The 23,492-nt window shown below is 38.6% G+C and overlaps 1 protein-coding gene across 3 annotated transcripts in view; it reads left to right on the top strand.

The window, feature by feature from the left end:
- smarca1 (SNF2 related chromatin remodeling ATPase 1) overlaps positions 1–23,492 on the top strand; it is a 107,262-nt gene that overhangs the window by 23,579 nt on the left and 60,191 nt on the right. For all 3 annotated transcript variants that reach the window (XM_073058036.1, XM_073058038.1, XM_073058037.1), the window contains 4 exons: positions 5,710–5,790; positions 7,502–7,668; positions 13,990–14,090; positions 16,696–16,796. In XM_073058036.1, coding sequence (XP_072914137.1) covers positions 5,710–5,790; positions 7,502–7,668; positions 13,990–14,090; positions 16,696–16,796 — 450 coding nt within the window. The remainder of the gene's footprint in view (positions 1–5,709; positions 5,791–7,501; positions 7,669–13,989; positions 14,091–16,695; positions 16,797–23,492) is intronic.

Raw genomic sequence — 23,492 nt, 5'->3', positions numbered from 1 at the left:
CTCGCTCTGGCTTTCTTCTTTCTGCTAATTGTTACCATTACCACTCTCATTACTTTTCAGATTCCAATATTGGTAGCTTTTGTAATCCTGTATATCACTTTCTAGCTGTCACTATCTTCTTTCTTCCCTCCATCCACTTAGCTCCCTCTTCCTATTTTTTTTTGTTTGCCTCTATTTATTATCTGCCTGCCTCTGTCTTTCAGCTCCACTGCTCCCTGCCCCCTACTTGGCTTGATCTATCCTGATGGAGGGTCTTGGCCTGAATGTCGAATGTTCATTTTTCACCATAGATGCTGTCTGAATTGCTGAATTGCTCCAGCATTTTGTGTGTATTGTTCACCCCATCCCTCCTCTCCCCTCCCCTCCCCTCAGTTCACCAATTACCTCTTGTCATCCCTTGGTTGGAACAGAGTTTATCTCCACTTTCCATTCTTAATTGTATTGCAGGATTACCCTGAAATCTCTCAAATTCCAATCCCCACAGACGTTGCTTGGCCCTGCTGAGTTCCTCCAGCAGATTGTTGCTTCGGATTTCAAATTAACTATCTCTTTGTGCTTCAGATAAATCTCTCTACTCAGAGGAATCAAGTTCATAAGTTAGTGTATCTTTTTTTGTGTTTTTGTTCTTTTTTTGCTCTCTACACTATTTAAATGACGTTTCCTTTTTAATATTTTTGCTTTTGTTTTAATACTTTACTCAGGTTTTAGCCAAGCTTATTACATTTCTCCCAATTGCACACATGTTATAGTGCATTTAAATTACAATATTTAGCTACGAAGCATATTCCCAGATCACTAGAGCCAGCTATCAATGTTAAAGGAACAGTTATCCTAACATGCTGGATTAAACTATTTGGAGTTTAGAACTGAACTGTGTGATCTGATAACCTCTGATGGCTCATAAACCAGTACAATTCTTGTACAGTTTGATCCTGACAGAAAACAAGTTCCAAAATATAATTTATTAAATCCAGGTCTTCCCTTTTAGCTTGTTGCATAATCCCTTGGTAAGCTGCAGAATCAGACCAGTAAATCTCAAATAGTATATGTTCTTATTGATTTTAGAGTAATTGCTGTTAGGTAAGTGTTTAACTCAGGAATAGAGCATATTTCATGCTACTTAAAAGAAACCAAGTAGATTTACGATAGTAAGCATGCTTCTTTTGACCTTTTCTCCATTCCAGAACAGCTTAGAGAAGATGCGAACTTTTACTTGGAAAATCTTTGAGCTATTCAAAGTAGGTAATCATATTAGTATTGTATTAGGTCTAGAGGTAAGGGAAGTTTTAACTGGAGCTATCTATAATAAGGATAGCAGTGGAAATTAAAGTGGCCATAGATAATCTAAAGCAGAAAGAGAAAATGTTAATGAAAGGCCGAACTTGCAAGGTGGAGACCCTTGGTTGCAACAGTTTAATTTGTCCAAGAGCTACTGCGTCTTTTCTCCTTCATGCAATGTTGAGTTAGGAATATCTGTTCTGATTACTTAATAATGAGATGTTTGTGGCATTATTATAAAATATATAGGACAGTAACATAAGACTAGTTTGGAAAATCCTGATGTGTATCTGTTATTGATAATCTGAGCTTCCCAATAACTTGGCGGCTTTGTAGCTGCACTTTGTAGACCAATCAAGTCTTCTTTCTGAACTGTAGGTTTTGCTAACAATGCTTGGCTGTGAATGACCTAGAGATGAACCTGGGTAGAGAAATTATTTTGCTGATTTTTTCTGTAATTATGTAGCTCTAAACATTTAAGAGCTCTGTGGTGCCCAGATGAAACAGATAATCAGGGCATTTGAAATCTGAAATTAAGTTCTTGATTTTGGACAGCAGCTGTTGGAATAGTTACAATGACAGATTCATTTATTTTCTAATTTTCCAGTATTGTTAACATGGATAAAGTGAGGATTCACTAAATTCCCAAATCCAATTCCATAAGACATTGGAGGAGATTTTGGCCATTCTGCCCATTCAGTCTGCTCCACCATTCCACTATGGCTGGTTATTATCTCCCTGTCCTATTCTCCAGTCTTATAAACATAGAAACATAGAAATCCTACAGCACAATACAGGTCCTTCGGCCCACAAAGTTGTGCCGAACATGTCCCTACCTCAGAAATTATTAGGCTTACCTATAGCCCTCTATTTTACTAAGCTCCATGTACCTATCTAAAAGCCTCTTAAAAGACCTTATTGTATCCGCCTCCACCACCATTGCCGGCAGCCCATTCCACGCACTCAGCACTCTCTGAGTAAAAAACTTACCCCTGACATCTCTTCTGTACCTGCTTCCCTAGCACCTTAAACCTGTCTCATCTTGTGGCAACCATTTCAGCCCTGGGAAAAAGTCTCTGACTATCCACACGATCAATGCCTTTCATCATCTTGTACACCTCTATCAGGTCACTTCTCATCCTCCTTCGCTCCAAGGAGAAAAGGCTTGAATTCACTCAACCTATTCTCATAAGGCATGCTCCCCAATCCAGAACATCTGTTTCCAATTTAAGCCTCCAATTTCCTGCCTGATAGCCTCATAATTCCCCTCACTCCAATTAAACTCTTTTCTAACTTGTCTGTTCCTATCTCTCTTCAATGCTATTGTAAAGGAGATAGAATTATGATCACTGAGAGATTCTGACACCTGACCAGGTTCATTTCCCAATACCAAATCAAGTACAGCCTCTCCTCTTGTAGGCATATCTACATATTGTGTCAAGAAACCTTCCTTGAAATCTTCCAAGAAATCTTCTCCACATAACCTTTTACATCTTTACTAATCAAGAACCTATCAACCTCACTTTAAATGTAGCCGATGATTATCTGCTCCTTCAACTGATAGTGGGAGTTGTTTTATTTACATAAGGGCTATTGCTGGCAGATGTTGGAAAATATGAAAGGAAGAATTGCTTGGTATTTGGTGGATGGTTTATGTTGTGTCTGGTAACTGCAAAACATAAAAAATGAATTGAAAGAAAAGCAAGAGTGCCAGTAATGCAAGACTTAACTTTGTCTTTCACTTTAAGCGAGGTGTGCTCAGTGGCGTGCCAGCATAATGATCTATGACATTTATGTCCTTTACATATAAGATGCAGTACATTATATAAACAACAATGTTTAATCAAATGATATATTCACAATATTACTAAAATATTAAATGCACAACCCTAATTCCTGCTTAGCTATGAAGTCAAACACAATATAGAATGCATCTCAATTTATATACAGTACATTTTATATAGTATATAATACAACCACTTTATAGACATCCACAGCATAATAAATTTTAAATTGTTCCATCAAGCCTAAAGATTTAATTACTATGGAGGCTTTCTTACTCTAGTGGGATAATGTCTTTCTTGACAAGGGGGCTTAGCAGGTGAAACAATCTCAGGTTTTGTGACCTCCTCTGTGGTGGTTGTATGAGCTGACTCTGGGACTGCAGGAAGAGGTTCTGGCAGCAGCCCGCCCACTCAAACTTTCAACCAATCTCTGTCGTTTTACATCAACAGAGCACTGCCACTCATATAACAACTGAGAGGTCTGCTCTGCCCAAGTCTCATACTCCTGTTCGCCTTTAGGGGTGGGCTTCATTCTCAAGAATAAGTGGAAACTACCATAGCTGGGACTTTGGACCTGGGTATTTTTCCATTTATTCACCAGAGAGGTAAGGGCAGATACTAACTCATAATTCTCACTCTTCCCTGCGGGGCGGGGACTAATTAGACATTATAAATCTGACCACTCCTATCCCTCACTCCTCAGAAACCTTGTCTTTGAAGTATCGACTTGTGATTCGGTATGCTTCGCAATCTTAACTTTGCCACCAACTTTAACAGTACTTAATAGGCGAATAACAATTTGTCCGGAGTACGAGTATCTACCCCACTCAACACGCACGCATTAGATACGGGTAACCCTGTGGATGAACACCACTGCTCCACCCTGGCAGCATCCATGCTAGCACAGACTTAAAACACACAACCCACTGGTTCAATGCTCAGGGCAATCACACAGTATCCAATGAAATCAATACCGGAACAAAACCCCTACAATTATAACCCTCGAGTTCAACCTGTGGCGCTAGTCTAGGGGAAGACAGTTCCCAGCCCCGACAAATTTGTGAAATCTTTTTTGTGCGGATGCTGTGTGATGTTTTCCCTTATTATAAATCAGTACCATGAAATAACAAACAGTAAACCAAAATGCAATTAAACAATTTAGCTTTTTAATTCTTAATTTGACTAGAGGGTTAGTAATGAAAACAAAAAGGAAAAGGCCCATTTTAATGAAACAGTCTAATGTGCACATTGGAACTCACAATTTTCCCCCAGGCGTTGTCGACTCCCAGCCCCATTCCATTTGCACTCTGTCCTGCAGTCTACGACCTCTCCGTTCTGTCATCTTCTCTCTCCATCTTCTGCCGAACAAAAGCCTGGGAATCCTTCTCTCTCGGGCACTCAAGAAAGAAAACACTCCCCTCATTGGACAGTGCATATTCCAAAGCTCCCATTATGTCTAGTCATAACCCAAGCACTGCAGCTACAGAGAAACCATTACATTAGCAGTGAAACCTTTCCCAGGGCATAACATTATCATTTAATAATATACATGTTCTTGTTAAAAACGAGCCGTGCTCACTGGTTTTCAAATCTGCACCCTAACTACATAACATGAGAGGAAAAAAATATCTTATTAGCATAAAGCCAAAGCAAATGATTAGTCCTGAAATGCAAATACATAGAAATTGAATATATTTCTATGTATACAATCTGAAATCTCTAACATAATTGTGGTGAAGTTCACTGGTCCCTTCTTTCCATTGAAATAGAATTGAAACTTCAGAAGATAATGCTATTCCTCATACATTATATTTCTTTTCCATGGGGTATTTCTTTATGTGTGACTTTAAAACAAAACATCAATAGGCTTTACTAGCTTCCCATATGACACAGTATGAAAAGGTGCAGCATCTTGTCATATATGCCAGAAGATAAGAGGTTCAATTTTGGTTTTTGTTATTCTATCTGAGTGAGCTCTAATAGTTTAACAAAGATTGTGATTTTTTTTTCAGTGCCTCAGGTCCTGAGATGACAAAAGGCTTTGAAAAGGACTGGCAGAGGTCAAAAGGGAAGGAGGGAAAAAGTGCATCATGACCATAGAGGACTCATTCATGATTTCAGTGAACAATGTTACTGTGCTATAGCTTGGGTTGAAAACTGAAAGGAGAGATTCAAAATGCTGTAGAGGGAAAAGATGGCAGAGGAACATAAACTGGTAGTTTGTAAGAGCAGAATGGTTGGAAATGGGTGCTTTGAGGAAGTGACACCACTGGTTTCAAAAGGATTGGAGTCAGTTTCTGGAGAGAGAGAGAGAGCTGGTAAAATATTGTTAAAATTTGCAGATAATAGAATAAAGATACAGGTCATTGGTATAAGTATAGATATGACCCTATGAAAATGTTCTGACCAATAAGAAAGAATCTGGCATAAAATCAGACAAAGCTAGTTGCAATCCATAGTAAGATATTGGTTATTACAAGCATATGGAGCCCATAGAGAAGGCACCACTTATCTTTGTTGTGATACATTTGCAGACCTGACTATCTTGATGACTAGTGGAAACATTGAGATGTGAAAAGGTTTGATGAACTTTTTAAGTTAAAGAACCTGTAGGCATGGCTGATATTGTTTTGTTTTTAACTTGCAGAGCTTTATTTTGCAAAGTAAACAACCTCCAAAAAGTTCAAATACTGGAACTGATATGGATCCAGAATACGAAGAGAAAATGGTAAGAATTGATCGGAGGATCTAAAACAGTAATGCCTGTATTTTATGTGTACATATTATTGCAAATCATTTATCAGAGTTTTTCTAGGATAAAATCTATGTGAGCCATTGGGCCAGTATCAAAAGAGGTAGGGGCAGTTTTAACTTTGGGTGTAACCTAGGTTCAACAGAATGTTACTGAGAGTTACTGTAGGTCACTTTTGAGATCCTCTTTCCAGTTTGTCATTGATATTGAGAGACATATTGGTCAGTGAGTGAGGCACAAAGAGCAGAAGTCAAGTGGGGATGATAGCAGAAGGTGTGTTTTGTGAAGTCAGTTGGCGCATAGTGGGATAGCTGAGATTGCCGGGAGAGATCAGGGCTCAAAATGATTGGATTGGATGGCGGAGGATTGTGGAGAACAAGAGGACAGCAGTTTGTAGAGAATGGGGTGGACAATAGGTAGTCTGGGATTTTGCATATATCTTGAATATGTTGTTACTCTTACTGGCTTGATTATAATGTTATAAAGGTGCAGTATGGCACAACAATCCTCACTTTCTTTTAGCTGCTGGTTTTCTTTGCCCTGGGGACCTGTCCTTCTAGAGGGAAAAAAAGGATCTAATGCACCTCATTGCCAAACTTAAAAGTACAACCTGTTTTCTGGAAGCAGGTTAATTGTTTGCTGGATTGGAAAACTGTTTATTTCAGACCTAAACTAGATGTGAAGTTTGTGCTCCTCTCCTTTCATCATATTGTTCAAATCATACTTGTAAAGTTATTTAACATATATGATGTTGTTCTCAGAATGCTGGCTCTGTGGTTATTGATTTTAATTTGCTGGCAACTTCAATAGCTATGATGAAACAACAGTAGCAGATACCATATGAGTACTTTTCCCAGTGATTAAGACTATGTGTTACTTCTTGTTGATGTGATCCTAATGTTCATCTTCCCAATCACAAGGCCTTGGAGCTGCAGCCATCCTAGCCCTCAAGATATCTCATCCTCAGGTCCCACCACTTGAAGAGGCCCTAGTAGCCTTATAAGGCTGGTAATCAGGGACATAAAACCAGTTGAAATTTATATAAATAAAATGTTCAGAATAAGTAAAAATTGAAAATAAATTAATTTGTAAATGAGTTAAGGCATGTTAAGATCAAATGGTGAAAAGATGTGGAAGCAATAAAATTAACGAATCCTGCTTTATTAATTAAACTCACAGCCTCATGTGAATGACCACTAGCGGAATGCTTTCAGGTGCGAGATACGAAGAAATACTCAGGATGTTGTGGTGGGATTAAGGCAGTCACATCTGGTCTTAACACCTTCTTTACTTTTATACTCTAATGCATGGGCATGGAAATCCAAAAGCACACTCAACATGCAATTTAGCTAGTCTTTCCAGACCTGCCAGTGCATCAGTGTGTTAAAGCTAACTGGAAATATTCAACTAATTTTATTATAAATGCTATAATTTAGTCTTGATGAAATGGACTGGTTTCTTTTTGAACCTACTTTCAAAGGTGATGAGTGATACACATATAAATATGGTTTCTTCTGTGTATCTAGGGTAACATAGACTTCATAACTAAAGACAAATATTGGATGTTTTTAAGAGGGAAGCATCTTGTTTGTGGTGGAAGTTCCATTGTATCAAAGAAAAATTTATTTGAAATGCCAAGAATCAAGTTTTAATTGCAAATTATTTTGTGTTTTTTTTTCATTTTCAGAAAATGGACCGAACCAAAAGATTTGAATTTCTTTTAAAACAGACTGAGCTTTTTGCGCATTTTATCCAACCAGCTGCTCAAAAAGCCCCATCATCTCCACTAAAGTTGAAACTGGGAAGGCCTCGAACAAAACTGGATGAAAAGCAATCACTGCTTTCAGTTGGAGAGTAAGCAACATTCAAAACCATAGCATTTAAAAAGAAACGTTGACCTTTCTAATGTCTTTTTAAAATATGACAGAATCTGTGTGTTATCAAACACTTTTCATCTCTTAATAGTTTTTCAAGAGCAAATCAGTATGAGCACCAATCAACCCAACCTCAGATTTGCTTGTCATAAATATTTAGAACCTATAATGATCAAGTGATTCTTAATTTTAAATGCTCTTCCCCATTTTATTTTCATAGAAAAGGGTTTATTAACTTCCTGAATCTGATGAATGATGGCTAAAAAGTCAAGTTATCATTTTACTTTTCAATTAGTCGTGAATCTGGTGTATATTTCAGACGAGCTCAATAAGATCCAAAATGAGAAAAGATGAGAAGAGAGACACAAGATGATGTGTCCCTCAGAAGATTATGCAATCTGAAACAACAGTCAATCTGCTGGATGCACTTAGAAGGTCAGACAGCAACTATGGGAGGAAAGGAGTTGTCCATGTTTTGGGCCGGAACCCTGAATCAGAACCTGAACTATCATCAATTTCTTTCCTCCTATAATTGCTGCTTGACCCACTGAGGTCTTTGAGCAGATTGTTTCTTGTAAAAAGGATGAGGAGTATTGGTGCTGTTTTTTATCTTGTTTATTTATTTATTTAGTGATTACTGCATGGAAACAGCCCCTTGCGGCCCAACGAACCCACACTGCCCAATTACACCCATGTAACCAATTAACCTACTCACCCCTATGTTTTTGGAATGTGGGAGGAAACCCACACAGTCACGAGGTGAACATACAAACTCCTTACAGTCAGTGGAAGAATTGAATCCAGGTTGCTGGTGCTAAATTGGCATTATGCTGATTGCTACGCTACCGTGCCCCCACCTCCCATCTTTTCTTTATTTGGACGGAGACCTTTCATTAGGCATGACCTGTTGAGTTCCTCCACCATTTTCCAGCATCTCCAAAATCTCTTGTGTTTATTGGTATATGGAATGAACTGCCAGAGGAAAGGCAGGAACAATTTCAGTTGCAATATTTAGAAAGGTTTTATTTAGACAGATGTATGGATAGGAAGGATTTAGAGCAGGGATTTCCATCCTTTTTTATGCCATGGACCCCTGCCATTAACCAAGGGTCTGTTGACTCCAGGTAGGGAACTCCTGATTTAGAGGGATATTGCCTAAACACAAGCAAATGGGACTAGTGCAGGTAGGCATCCTCGTCAATATTAATGAGTTGGACCAAAGAGCCTGTCTCTGTGTTATATAACTCTATAACCTATTATTATAATTCCGTAAATCTTTCCTCATCATATAATGTTGATGTGAGCCTTTCAGTATATTGCTATGGTTAATTTAGTTTTGTGTGTGGCATGAATATAAACAGGTGTTGGAAAAGCTGTGAAGGACTTTTAAATTTGTTCTGCATTCATAAAATGAGTTGCATTTTAGTTTTCTTTTGAGCAATCAGTGTAAAAATTTTATTTAGAATGCTTTAGAATTTGTTAGTGTCAGAGTGGCAGATTTTCTGGACAATTGATGTTGCAACACATCTTTAGCACACCTTTTTAGGTAATATGTAGTACTATAATCCATGTTTCAGTATACCCATTAAGCTCGAAGGGTACATGGAATTTAAGTGATTGCCTGGAAAGGCAGAATTTTAGAATGAGCCAAGTAGAGAATATAAAAAAAAAGGATCTACTGCTTTCCCAGCATATGTGGTGAATAAACTCTTCTCGAGCTTCCAGCCAGGTATAGGTATCGATTTTAACCGAAGTTTCAATGACCAATTCTGCCATTTTCATCAATGATGATGTCTGGGCAAGTCTAGTATGGTGATATTTATACCCCTATTGTCTGTCCCTCTTGATTGGTTTGTCCTCAGCGTACAATGTAAGCAAGGTGGCACGGCAGAAACCTGAGTGGATGAGGACTGACCAGACAGGAGGGATGGATGATGGGGTTATACATACCACCAGACTAGACAAATAGAGAGTTTCTGGGACCATGAAAATTCATTGGTTGTCCAATGGTAAATCTTTGCAAATGTGTTTTAGTTACCTAGAACAATGATCCATCATTCTGCTTTGAGTTGTGGACCTAATTATTTACTATACAATAATAGAAAGCAACAGTCACTGCTTTGAACATCTTCCATCTGGTGACATTAATTTAAGCTGTGATCTACACCCACATATTCCTCTCTGCTGTTACCCTGTTCCTGCAGTGTTGCAAAATAGCAGTCTTTTCCTGAGACATTCAGCTTTTCTCCAGGCTCCTGCTGTTGATTATTAGTCAGAGGCTGCTGTTAGGGTAGGTGGTGTGAAAGAAATTTTGCAATTGTCAGTGGAAGCCAAGACTGAAGTCTTGGAGTAGCATTCTCATTTAGCTATGGAATAGTAAAAGAGTATGGCAGCGTGCAGTGCTGTGGAGAAGTATGAAGAACTGACTTGCAGCCCACAAAATCGACAGCTGATAATAAATATTGAATTTTTAAACAGGAAAAATTAAGTAACTGTAGGCAGAGCAAAAATCAGAACTGCAGTTCTAAAGACAGGTAATTGAAAGGTAGAGAAAGCAAGTACTTGTTTCAAATAAAACAAAGGTTTAGAGAAATAAAATGCAAAAAGAGAATGCAACATTACATCTCTCCAGCACTTCTATTGTTACAAATATGGTAATTTGCCTTAAATGAATGATGGCAATAATTCTGTTGTGTACCAGGTAACAAGTTGAATGTCTGTCTAGTTAATCTGTTTTTCAATGGTATTGATTTAGGGAAGGGGCCAGGTTGTGCTCTTTTTGAATTGTCCCATGGGATCTATGAATCCAATTTTTGATATTGATTTTAATTAAGTTATTTTACTTGAGTTACTGTAGTCATTAGTATAGAAGACTGACATATGTATACATAACTTAAAAAAAGGTATTGGATGAATTAAAATCTCAGAGAAGATTTCAGATTAGTAACAGTCAACATATGGAGTATGTACTAATATCCTTAATATTCAATTATCATGAAACCTGAGGCTTATTTGTTCATTACCTGAGCTAAGTAGAAACACTAGATTTCAAATTAGTTACTATAGAGACAGAGACGGTATCAAATCCTGTATTGAACATCCTGCCTTTTCTATCATAACACCCAATGCTGGAAAAAAAACTGTTATTCCTCCTGAAAATTTCCAAGGTGTTACTATTACAGTGCTTCATTTTATTCAGGGTTTCATCTTTAAATTCAAATGTGACTAATTGACAAGCTACATTGTAAAATCATAACTAAGATTAAAAATGTTTGTCTCTGAAATTAAAATTGGATATCGGTCTTGTATAGATCACATCTTCCATCTGGTGAAATTAACCACTCAGTGAAATTAATTTCTTTTAAAATAGTGGACCTAACAGCTGTGATCTGTGCCCACATGTTACTCTCTGCTGTTACTCTGTTCCTGCAGTGTTGCTTCATAACAGTTTTTTCCTGAGACATTCAGCTTTACTCCCAAGTTGCTGTTGTTATTAGTCAGATACTGCTGTTAGGGTAGGTGGTGTGAAATAAATTTTAAATTGCCAATGGAAGCCAAGTCTGAAGTCTTGAGGTAGCATTCTCATTTAGCCTTTGAACAGTGGAATAGTATGGCAGCATGCAATGCTGTGGAGAAATATGAAGAACTGATTTGCAGTCCCACAACATTGACAACTGATAATAAATGTTTATTTTCAAAACTGGAAAAATCAAGTAAATGTAGGCAGAACAAAAATCAGAGCTGCGGTTCTAAAGAACAGGTAATTGAAAGGTAGAGAAAGCAAAAAGCTGAAGAATCATTTAGAAAGCAAAGGTTTAGAAAAATAACATACGAAAAAAGCCTCCTTTCATCTCTCCGGTGCTACCATTGTTACATATGGGGTAACTTGCTTTAAATGAATGATGGCAGTAATTCTGTTGTGTACAAGGTAGCAAGTAGCAAGTTGAATGCCTGTCTAATAAGTCTCTTTTTCAATGCTGTTGATTTAGAGAAGAATGTTGACCAGGTTGTACTCTTTTTGAATAGTCCCATGGGACCTATGAATCCAATTTTTAACATTGATTTTAATAAAGTTATTTTACTTGAGTTACTGAAGTCATTAGTACTCCAGTAACATACTTCTGTACTAACATAATTCTGTTTGGTAGTACAGAAGACTGACATATGTCTGCGTAATAAAAAAGGTTTGGAATGAATTGAAATCGCAGAGAAATTTTCGGCTGAGTAACAGTTAACATATAGAGTACAGTGGCATGCAAAAGTTCGGGCATCTCGGTCAAAATTTCTGTTACTGTGAATAGTTAAGTGAGTAGAAGACGAATTGATCTCCAAAAGTCATAAAGTTAAAGATGAAACATTCTTTTCAACATTTTAACATTTTAAGCAAGATTAGTGTATTATTTGTGTTTTGTACAGTTTTGGAGTGGGGGGAAAAAAGGAAAGGAGCACCATGCAAAAGTTTGGGCACCCCAAGAGATTTGAGCTCTCAGATAACTTTTACCAAGGTTCTCAGACCTTAATTAGTTTGTTAGGGCTATGGCTTGTTCACAGTCATCGTTAAGAAAGGCCACGTGATGCAAATTTCAAAGCTTTATAAATACCCTGACTCCTCAAACAATCAGCAGCCATGGGCTCCTCTAAGCAGCTGCCTAGCACTCTGAAAATTAAAATAAATGATGCCCACAAAGCAGGAGAAGGCTATAAGAAGATAGCAAAGCATTTTCAGGTAGCTGTTTCCTCAGTTCGTAATGTAATTAAGAAATGACAGTTAACAGGAACGGTTGAGGTCTGGAAGACCAAGAAAACTTTCCGAGAGAACTGCTCGTAGGATTGCTAGAAAGGCAAATCAAAACCCCCATTTGACTACAAAAGACCTTCAGGAAGATTAGCAAGCTCTGGAGTGGAGGTGCACTGTTCTACTATGCAGTGACACCTACACAAATATGACCTTCGTGGAAGAGTCATCAGAAGAAAACCTTTCCTGTGTCCTCACCACAAAATTCAGCATCAGAAGTTTGCAAAGGAACATCCAAACAAGCCTGATGCATTTTGGAAACAAGTCCTGTGGATTGATGAAGTTAAACTAGAACTTTTTGGCTGTATGTTTGGAGAAAAAAGGGTGCAGAATTTCATGAAAAGAACACCTCTCCAACTGTTAAGCATGGGGGTGGATCGATCATGCGTTGGGCTTGTGTTGCAGCCAGTGGCACGGGGAACATTTCACTGGTAGAGGGAAGAATGAATTAAATGAAATACCAACAAATTCTGGAAGCAAACATCACACCATCTGTAAAAAAAAAAGCTGAAGATGAAAAGAGGATGGCTTCTACAACAGGATAATGATCCTAAACACACCTCAAAATCCACAACAGACTACCTCAAGAGGCGCAAGCTGAAAGTTTTGCCATGGCCCTCACAGTCCCCCAACCTAAACATCATCGAAAATCTGTGGACAGACCTCAAAAGAGCAGTGCATGTAAGATGGCCCAAGAATCTCACAGAACTAGAAGCCTTTTGCAAGGAAGAATGGGTGAAAATTCCCCAAACAAGAATTGAAAGACTCTTAGCTGGCTCCAGAAAGCGTTTACAAGCTGTGATACTTGTCAAAGGGGGCGTTACTAAGTACTGACCATGCAGGGTGCCCAAACTTTTGCTTCGGGCCCTTTTCCTTTTTTGTTATTTTGAAACTAAAAGATGGAAATAAAAAAGTAATCTTGCTTAAAATATTAAAGAAATGTGTCATCTTTAACTTTATGCCTTTTGGAAATCAGGTCATCTTTTACTCGCTTAGCTATTCATAGCAACAGAAATTTTGTCCAGGGTGCCCAAACTTTTGCATGTCAGTGTGTGTTATATTATTCTTAATATTCAGTTATCATGAAAGCTGAGAGATATTTGGGTTGTGAAGAAACACAGGCATCAAAACTGTTTAAAAAAGTAAATTTGTACTAGCTGATTTCTATAGATGCCACATTTCTGTGGCAGGGATTTAAAATATCTAAGACATGAACATGTTTACATCTTCCAATGAATAATTTGAATTTATAAATCAAACTTTCCAAAACTCATGTCTGTTTTCCAATAGTCTGCAAGTCGAGTGATGGTTTTGTGCATGTGTTAGGCATTCAATTTATCACCATCAACCCATCACTCTTCTCCTCCACCACACGTCTGGTTATATCTTTCACGTTTTTTTTTGCATTACTATACTCCAGTTAAAATATATATTGATATATTATAAATGTTGTAGTTTTAAAATTCATTATATTTCTACGCTGATTCTGATCTTGCCAACATTAAGCAATCGTCATCGACGTACAGAACAGGAGGAGGATGAAGAACTGCTTTCTGAAAGTAAAAAGGCATCGAATGTGTGTGTTCGATTTGAAGAATCACCATCCTGTAAGTATGACCATGATTTGCTGAGTGGTGTTATTAGATTTAGGGATCACGTATTCATAAATGTGTTGCAAGTTTTTTTTGTTGTACATTGAATCTACTTTTACAAACATTATATATTTCTATCGAATTAAATCCTGTTTTTTTGAAAAACAGTTTGAAAGAAATTTAACTGTGCAGTTGCAAAACCCTTTGGTTCCTGTGAGTGGTGCTATTGCATTTACAGTGGCCATTGATACTGTGAAACACAACCTGGCCCAATTACAGTCATTTTGTTCATTCTGCCTTTGCTATTCAAATTTTTACAGAAGGTCTTTCTTGAAAATGATTTGAACATAAATAATGAGTATCTAGCCTGAGCCCTTGTAAAATAATTGACCAGTATTAATTATTAGGTACTTGTACAATACAGAATCAGCTTCCTTGACCCACTGATTCAATACTGACCTGACCATCAATCATCCACTGCCATCAATTCTACATTAATTCCATATTCTTTTATTCTCCCCACACTTTCCCTCTGATATTTTTCACAATTTAAAGCTTAGGTATGTAAAATCTCTATGTTGAACACATTAGGTTAATAGTTTCAGTAACGTAATCAATTTTTGACCATATGTGAAATCCAGTGTCATTTTAACTGCAGAGAATATACCACTTACAGATCAGAGAGCTGTGTACACTACACACATATACACAAGTTTGTCCATTGAAACAAAGCACAAACTTTGGAATTACTATATTATAGAATATGGGAGTCGTAGCAAGACTATATACAGTATAATCTTGTTGAAATGTATAAAATTCTTATTGAGTTTGGCTGGTTTGATACAAGAAACCAGGTTGGTGATTCTAGAAGCAGTTGTCAAAATAAGAAAAAAATAATTTTGACGGCAAAATGAGAGGAAATATTTTCACAGAGGAGAGTGAAGATGGAATTCACTACCCAAGAAGGTAGTGGAAGCTCAGTCAGTGTTTTAAAGTGAGAAATAAATACCGTAGATTCCGGACTACAGAGCGCACCTGATTAAAAGCCGCTGGCTCTAATTTTAGAAATAAAATCAATTTTTTAATTGTACAGGCCGCACCGGATTTTAGGCCGCACCGGATTTTCGGCCGCAGGTGTCCCACGTTGTAATATGAGATATTTACACAGAAAGATATTACACGTGAGGATTTTTTAACTTTTAATTAAATCCATATGGTAACAAAAACAAATACATATTGCAAATGCTTTTTTTCGAACCGTGCCCGTAACGCGGCTACTTTTAAATATACGTTGCGTATACTTCTTTACTGAACAACATTCCAATATCTCCTAACGACTGGTAAAAAATATATATACTGCAGCCTACCAGGAAAAGTTATTGATCGCCTTTAACTTAAAAGCAGCGTTCGCTCAGATCCAAAGCCGCTCGCGTAATGTGCTCCCTCCCTCCGTCCCGTTTTATCGCAAACGGCATTTTTCCCACAAGACGCGGCGAAACCGGGTGTGACGTCATAGCATCCCGCGATGTAGTACAGAAAACAAATATAGTTAAAACTCTTCTAACTTTAACTAGAAAATGAATTACTAAGCGAAAATATTATAAACTAAATAACTGCCATAAAGGCAGCACAATGCTTTTCTTCGAGTGTTTTCCATGTTGATGAGGGTGAGTACAAATGACTGATTTACAATAATTTAATTGTGAAAGTGCGCTTGATTTATCGTACAATTTCATTGGACCTCTGTGAACTACTCATCAATTTTATTGGTCTACTGTTATGAGGCAAAATGTTTACGAGGCGGCATGAAAAAAATCATGTATTAGCCGCTCCGTTTTAAAGGCCGCAAAGTTCAAAGCTGTTCAAAATGTGGGAAAAAAGTAGCGGCTTAAAATCCGGAATCTACGGTAGTTTTTTTTTGAATATTAAGGGAGAGGGTGATATGTGATTGTAAAAGGGAAGTGGCAATGATGTAAAACGTCAGTCATGATCTTATTGCCTAGTATGTCAGGGCTACCCTTGCTTCTGTCTCTTATGCTCTTGTAAGTATTGAATCCCTAACTAGAAGTTGAGAACTCGCATACCATTCTTGGTCCACTCATCTCATCTCGGGTTTCAACCTGTTTGTTCAGTGGAGATAAAATTGCTGTCAGCTCTCAAAGCTGGTGAACATTGTACCATTCATATACTTCTCTTGCTTTCTCTTGACTGTAAAGGTGAATGATTGTCATTTTATGGGAGACTATTTTCATTGTTACTTCCACTCGATAGAGTCCTTGCTGAAGGTCAGAGTATATCTATCTAAAGAGCTGTTGAAGTAAGGTTAGTCCTCGTGCGAGTAATTATTTTGAAATCTTATTTTATACTTTTCTCGAAACATTGCCAAGACAAAGTTGAAATCCCAATAATTCTGTGAAAATTATGGGGCTCTTTGGCTCTGTAGTCCAAATAGTGTGTTGTTATAGTCATTTGAGACAGAGGGCTGCTGAAATCACATTATTTTATGGATTTAATCATCATACAAGTTTTTTCATCTACTGGAAGCTGCACTGAATTTGCTAGTTTGTAAAAAAAGGAATTCAAATCAACCATTTCATTTCAAATTTTCTTTGAATTCTAGATGTGAAATCAGGAACCCTTAGAGATTATCAAATACGTGGATTGAACTGGATGATTTCTCTTTATGAAAATGGAATTAATGGTATACTTGCTGATGAGATGGTAAGGAAGAGCATTTTTATTCAGTTCACCTTTGTATCAGTGCAAAATGTCAATATTTAGCTGATGTATTGGGATGCCATGCATAAACCACTTCAGTATTGTAATACACCTGATAAATTGTCCTCAATATGATTGAAAACAGTGACTTGATTGCAACTGAGGTATATTGGATCCGAATGATTATTCGTAGATTAGACTGTTTAATTGTTATTTCATTTGTAGTTTAACAATTAATTATCTACTTATATTTTATATTATTACTTATCTACAAGTAATTGCTGCCTCGTGATCACAGTGCATATATGCAGTTATTCAGTGTGTCCCCTAGTGATTATATTTGTATAATTCTGGGAAGTTCTGGAAGCTTCTTGGTGCTGTATTATTTAGATAAGAGCTTTCTCATTGGTTGAATCTTATCTACAAGTTTGAATGGGATTTTCCTTATCTGTCGGTATCAAAATTGCTGACCACAAGTCAGTACCATGTTTGTCTCTTATATCTTTTGACTTTCCTTCTCTTCAATCAGTACACCTTTATCATAGTCGGTTTCCAACTCTCCTTGTTCTGTTAGCACTTTATAAAACAATCATGAAGCAGCAACTTCTGTGCCTCTTTCCTGACTTCTGATTAAAACATCAGAACCCAGTAATTGGCATGGTCAGCGAAGAATGGTTGCAAAGTTTAAGGGCTTAGAATAATAACAGCAAAAGTGGAATTTTTAACACTCAACAAAAGAATTTAAGAACTTCATCTGATGTAATTTGTCAAAGAGAAACAACTTGTTCTGGCTCCTGTACATCAGAAAATACTGCATGGCTATTTTGAAGAATAACAGATCTGTAAAAATTATATGGAAGTCCAGTAGAGCAATGTGCAAGCTGGTAGGGCGCAGATTAAATACACAAGATGGTAGAGCATCAAAAAATATTAAATCTTACAAGCAGCAGAGCATGAATAAAAAAAATTAATGTGTGCAAGCCAGTAGAGTTTGTCAGAAAACTTAAATATGTGCAAGTGGAGCACAGAGAAAGCTTAAAATTTCAGTTACAACCTGTTAGTAATTTGAGATTGCGGTCAAAAAATTATAAATTGTATAGGAAATAAGATCAAATCAAAACATTGGCCAAAGTAGTGAAACCTACTAAGAGCTCTTATCTGAATAAAACTTTCAGTTTGATTAAAATTAATGGAAAAGTCTGGACAAAAAATGCCAGCAATGTTAAGTTTATTAAGAATAAGAAGCCATGCAATAAAATGTAGAGAATCATTGAGGGAAACGGAAAACCAGGAATGGCTGCTTGTGATTTATAGGTAAGATCTGGCGTTCTGCGCTGGGAAACAGCTCACAGTCTCCTGACACAGTGACACTATCTGAAACCCAAGGAATAATAGGATGGGCATGACATGGACTCTACAGCGACCCCTATCAACTCAACTGAGGATGACAGTGATGAAACAACACGATTAAAAGCTGTGTTCACACATACAAACAAGCTGGATGAACTCAGCAGGTCGGGCAGCATCCGTTGAAAGGAGCAGACAACGTTTCGGGCCGAGACCCTTCCTCAGGACTGAAGAAGGAGGGGGCAGGGGCCCCATAAAGAAGGTGGGGGGAGGGTGCAAAACCAATCAGAGGAAAGATCAAGGGGTGGGAGAGGGGAAGCAGAGAGGGGATAGGCAGGAGAGGTGAAGAAGGAAGCTAAGGGGAAAGCACTATAGTAGAAGAAGGCAGAAGGCAGGAGGCAGAGTGAAAGTGTGATAGGGGAAGTGAGAGGGAGGGAATTACCAGAAGTTGGAGAATTCAGTGTTCATACCAAGGGGCTGGAGACTACCTAGATGGTATATGAGGTGTTGCTCCTCCAACCTGAGTTTGGCCTCATCATGGCAGTGTCGACATATCTGAATGGGAATATGAAGCAGAGTTGAAGTGGGTGGCAACCAGGAGATCCTGTCTGTTGTTGCGGACGGAGCGGAGGTGCTCGATGAAGCGGTCCCCCAATCTGTGTCGGGTCTTGCCAATGTAGAGGAGACCGCACCGGGAGCACCGGATGCAATAGATTATTGAGCAACACCTCATGTACCGTCTGGGTAGTCATCAGCCCGTTGGTATGAACATCAAATTCTTCAACTTCCAGTAATTCCCTCCCTCTCCCTTCCCCCATCTCACTTTCACTCTGCCTCCTCTTCCAGCTGCCTATCACCTCTCTCATGATTCTTCCTTCTTCTATCACCCATAGTGCTTTCCCCTTAGATTCCTTCTTCACCTCTCCTGCCTATCCCCTCCCTGCTTCTGGTCCCCCACCCCTTGATCGTTCCTCTGATTGGTTTTCCACCCTCCCCCCACCTTCTTTATGGGGCCCCTGCCCCCTCCTTCTTCAGTCCAGACGAAGGGCCTCAGCTGGAAACGTTGACTGCTCCTTTCAACGGATGCTGCCTGACCTGCTGAGTTCATCCAGCTTGTTTGTATGTGTTGATTTGACCACAGCATCTGCAGTGTACTTTGTGTTTAAAAGCTATGTTGCAACTTGCTCCAGTAAAGACCAAGGGAGTGAAGGCACACAGGACTGAAGATGAAACCATTGCTAATCAATGTATTGACAATCTAATGGCAGATACATCAACTATTGTTCAACCACACAATCTGTTGAAAGGCAGTAAATTCTCAGATGCCCCTATGACTCTTAATGAAGAACAAATGAATGTGTTTCAAACTTTAAAGGTGACATTGTGTATTGCATCTGCATTAAAATTTCCTAATACAGGTAAATCATTTACCCTGTATGTCAATGAGAAACATGTGATGGCAGTCTTAACTCAAGAACATGGAGACTGACAGAGTTCTGTTGGTTATTACTCTGCTAAAGATCTGATACTGTAACTGAAGATATAATAGTTTCTGGAACTGAAGTGCCAGCGTCAGGAAGCAATGCTCCTGGTACCTCTGTTCAACAGGCAAATCTGAAAGCTCTGATTGAAGCCTGTAAGTTGGGAGAAGAATGATGAGCTACTAACTACACTGATTCTTGATTTCTTACGGCTACAGGGCCTCCAATCAAGAATGACCAACTAGTACAAGAACTCATGAGTGGTGTAGATCTGCAGTCAGAAGTTGCTGTATTAAAATGTAAAAGCCGCTCCAAAATGACCACAATGGAAAACCGTGGAAATGCATTTGCGGGTGAAATTGCAAAAACTGCAGCATGGAAAGGGGTAACTGAAGTAAAATAAATAAAATTACCAAGAACATATTCAGTGAACCTGCCAGGAAAAGTGGTTCTAAATGGAGAATGGTGGGAAGTTAAACAGTGATGGAATATGGAGATGTGACATTAGTCACAGGCTGGTAGTTTGCTTTCTTATCTGGCACAGCACATACAATCCCTTGGATATATTTGTTACTTCTGGGAGCCCTCAATCTCAGAGAGGCTGATGTACACATTATAGTAGACAGTTCAATTATCGTGTGAAATTAACTCAAGCATTCCAGCCTGCTTCTCAACAGGTTTCTGCCACTTGCAATGATCCACCAGAAGGAGGACACTCCCTGGTTCCTGGCAAGTGTTCCTGATTAAGGAACCGCTAGGCGCTTGATGGGAAGGTCCTTATGAAGTGCTGTTAATTACTAATTCAGTGGTGAAGGCAAAAGTAAGTGGAAACATGCCAACTGCTGCAGAAGAACTAAAGTGGTACCCGACGAGGACAGCAAACGGTGAAGTTAACATGCTCGTGACCTCTTGATCTAGTGCGTACATTGCTGGGCTACAGGGAGTAAACCTCTTGATCTAATGTGTACATTGCTGGGCTACAGGGAGTAAACCTCTTGATCTACTGCATACACTGCTGGGCTACAGGGAGTAAACCTCTTGATCTAGTGCTTACACTGCTGGGCTACAGGGAGTAAACCTCCTGATCTAGTGCTTACACTGCTGGGCTACAGGGAGTAAACCTCTTGATCTAGTGCTTACACTGCTGGGCTACAGGGAGTAAACCTCTTGATCTTGTGCTTACACTGCTGGGCTACAGGGAGTAAACCTCTTGATCTTGTGCTTACACTGCTGGGCTACAGGGAGTAAACCTCTTGATCTACTGCGTACACTGCTGGGCTACAGGGAGTAAACCTCTTGATCTACTGCGTACACTGCTGGGCTACAGGGAGTAAACCTCTTGATCTAGTGCTTACACTGCTGGGCTACAGGGAGTAAACCTCTTGATCTACTGCGTACACTGCTGGACTACAGGGAGTAAACCTCTTGATCTAGTGCTTACACTGCTGGGCTACAGGGAGTAAACCTCCTGATCTAGTGCGTACACTGCTGGGCTACAGGGAGTAAACCTCTTGATCTAGTGCGTACACTGCTGGGCTACAGGGAGTAAACCTCTTGATCTAGTGCGTACACTGCTGGGCTACAGGGAGTAAACCTCTTGATTAGTGTGTACACTGCTGGGCTACAGGGAGTAAACCTCTTGATCTAGTGTGTACACTGCTGGGCTACAGGGAGTGAACCTCTTGATTAGTGTGTACATTGCTGGGCTACAGGGAGTAAACCTCTTGATCTAGTGTGTACACTGCTGGGCTACAGGGAGTAAACCTCTTGATCTAGTGCGTACACTGCTGGGCTACAGGGAGTAAACCTCTTGATCTAATGTGTACATTGCTGGGCTACAGGGAGTAAACCTCTTGATTTAGTGCTTACACTGCTGGGCTACAAGGAGTAAACCTCTAGATCTAGTGCTTACACTGCTGGAATAAATCACTAACCAGCCAGAAGACTTCAAGCAAGTCGACAACTACTGGACATTATGCTGTTTATTCTAATATTAGTTGTTATATTTTTTGCCAATTTCTGCGATTTATAATGAGTCATATTATTCATGCCAATATGCCTTTTCATAACTTAATTTTTTTTTCTTGCTTAAAGATGATCATTAATAGAATAGTTCAAATTTACTTTGTGTGCCTACTAATCTGCCTGACCATGACATAATCCTATAAATACTTTGAAGAATATATACCCTTTGATATTTCTCAACTTAGATAGTTTTTTGATTATTTTATACTTATTGTTGTTACTATAAGTTTTTCTTCCTGTGAATTTTCATTTCTAAATGTGTGATTTAGAATCAAAGGGGATATTGTTGGATCCAACTGTTTATTCTTAGATTAGACTGTTTAATTGTTATTTTCTTTACAGTTTAACAATTAATTATCTGCTTTTATTTCATATAATTACCTATATAAAAGTTAACTGCTTACTGTGCTCTCTAGTGGTCACAGTGTGTATTTGCGGTTGATAAACATGTCCTCCAGTGTGTACGGTACTGTGCAAAAGCCTTGGGCACCCTAGATTTTTTAAATAATAGATTTAGTTTTTTTGTCTTCTACAGTAGTGTGTCAGTGAAAAAGAGCACATTTTAGATTTCCAAATAATAATTTTCCAAAAAAATTAAATGTTACAGTGAAATTTTTGTACTTCATTAAAGAAATTAACATACCACTTAACATACCATTAATAGACCACTTTTCAAATAAAAACATGAGTACTTTGTAGGTATATAGCTCAGTGCATGATTAAACAGATAACAACCAGGTGCTAATAATCAATGACATAATGAATTGAATAAACTGTACTGATTATCTGAAACAGAAATAGGTGTAGAAGGAATAAAACTAGAAGGACAAGCAACTAAAAGGTACGGATGTGACAGGTTAATGCTCAAATCATCAATTCTTACACCACCGTAAGAGTGGGCACAGCAACAAGACACAATGTGGCAATCCTGCAACAGCAAGGTCTCTCCCAAGGAGAAATTACTTGGCAGAATAGTGTTTCAAGGTATGCTGTCAAAGAAGAAGCACAAAAAATGGGCACACCAGAAGCTCAATGGTTGGCCACAGAAACCGAGTGCAGCAGATGGGAGATACGTCAGACTGATGTCCTTTCTAACTTGGAAGATGTCCAGCACTGCTATCAATTCTGAACTCATCGAAACTGCTGGAACCCAAGTGCACCGCTCTGCAGTTTGGAGAAGTCTTGTCATAAGTAGTCTTCACAGTGCTAGTAGTCTTGCTGCTAAAAAGCAAGTCCTCTGAAGTGGAAACAAAACCAAGAGACCCACCTACGGACAAAATACTGAACAATGGCAGCAAGTGCTCTGGAGTGACACATCAAAATTTGAAATGTTTGGTTCAAGCAGATATTTTGTATGTAAAAGAGCTGGAGAGCACTACATGGATGATTGTGGATAACAGTGAAGCATGACAGAGGTTCCAAGGAAGTTTAGGGCTGCATTTCTACAAATGGATGTGGTGATCTGGTCAGAATTAATGGAATCCTCAATGCTGAAAAGTACAAGCAGTTTCTCATCCATCACACAATACCATTAGGCAGGCGCCTAATTGGTCCAAACTTCATTGTGCAGCAGGACAAAGACCCCAAACACACAACCAAGGTCATAAAGGACTATCTTCAATGAAAAGAAGAACAAGAATTTTGCAACAGATGATAGGGTCTCCATGGAGCTCTGATCTCAACATCATCGAGGCTGTCTGGAATTACCTGGAGAGACAGAAGTAAGTGAGATAGCTAAAGTCTGTAGAAGAACTGTGACAAGTTCTTCAAGATGGTTAGAACAACCTACCAGCCGATTTTCTTATAAAACTGCTCGACTGTGTACCTAAGAAAATTTAATTGCAGT

This window comes from Hemitrygon akajei, chromosome 10 (assembly GCF_048418815.1).
Source record: "Hemitrygon akajei chromosome 10, sHemAka1.3, whole genome shotgun sequence".
Taxonomy (NCBI): Eukaryota; Metazoa; Chordata; class Chondrichthyes; order Myliobatiformes; family Dasyatidae; genus Hemitrygon; species Hemitrygon akajei.
This window is presented reverse-complemented; position numbering and strand designations above follow the sequence as displayed.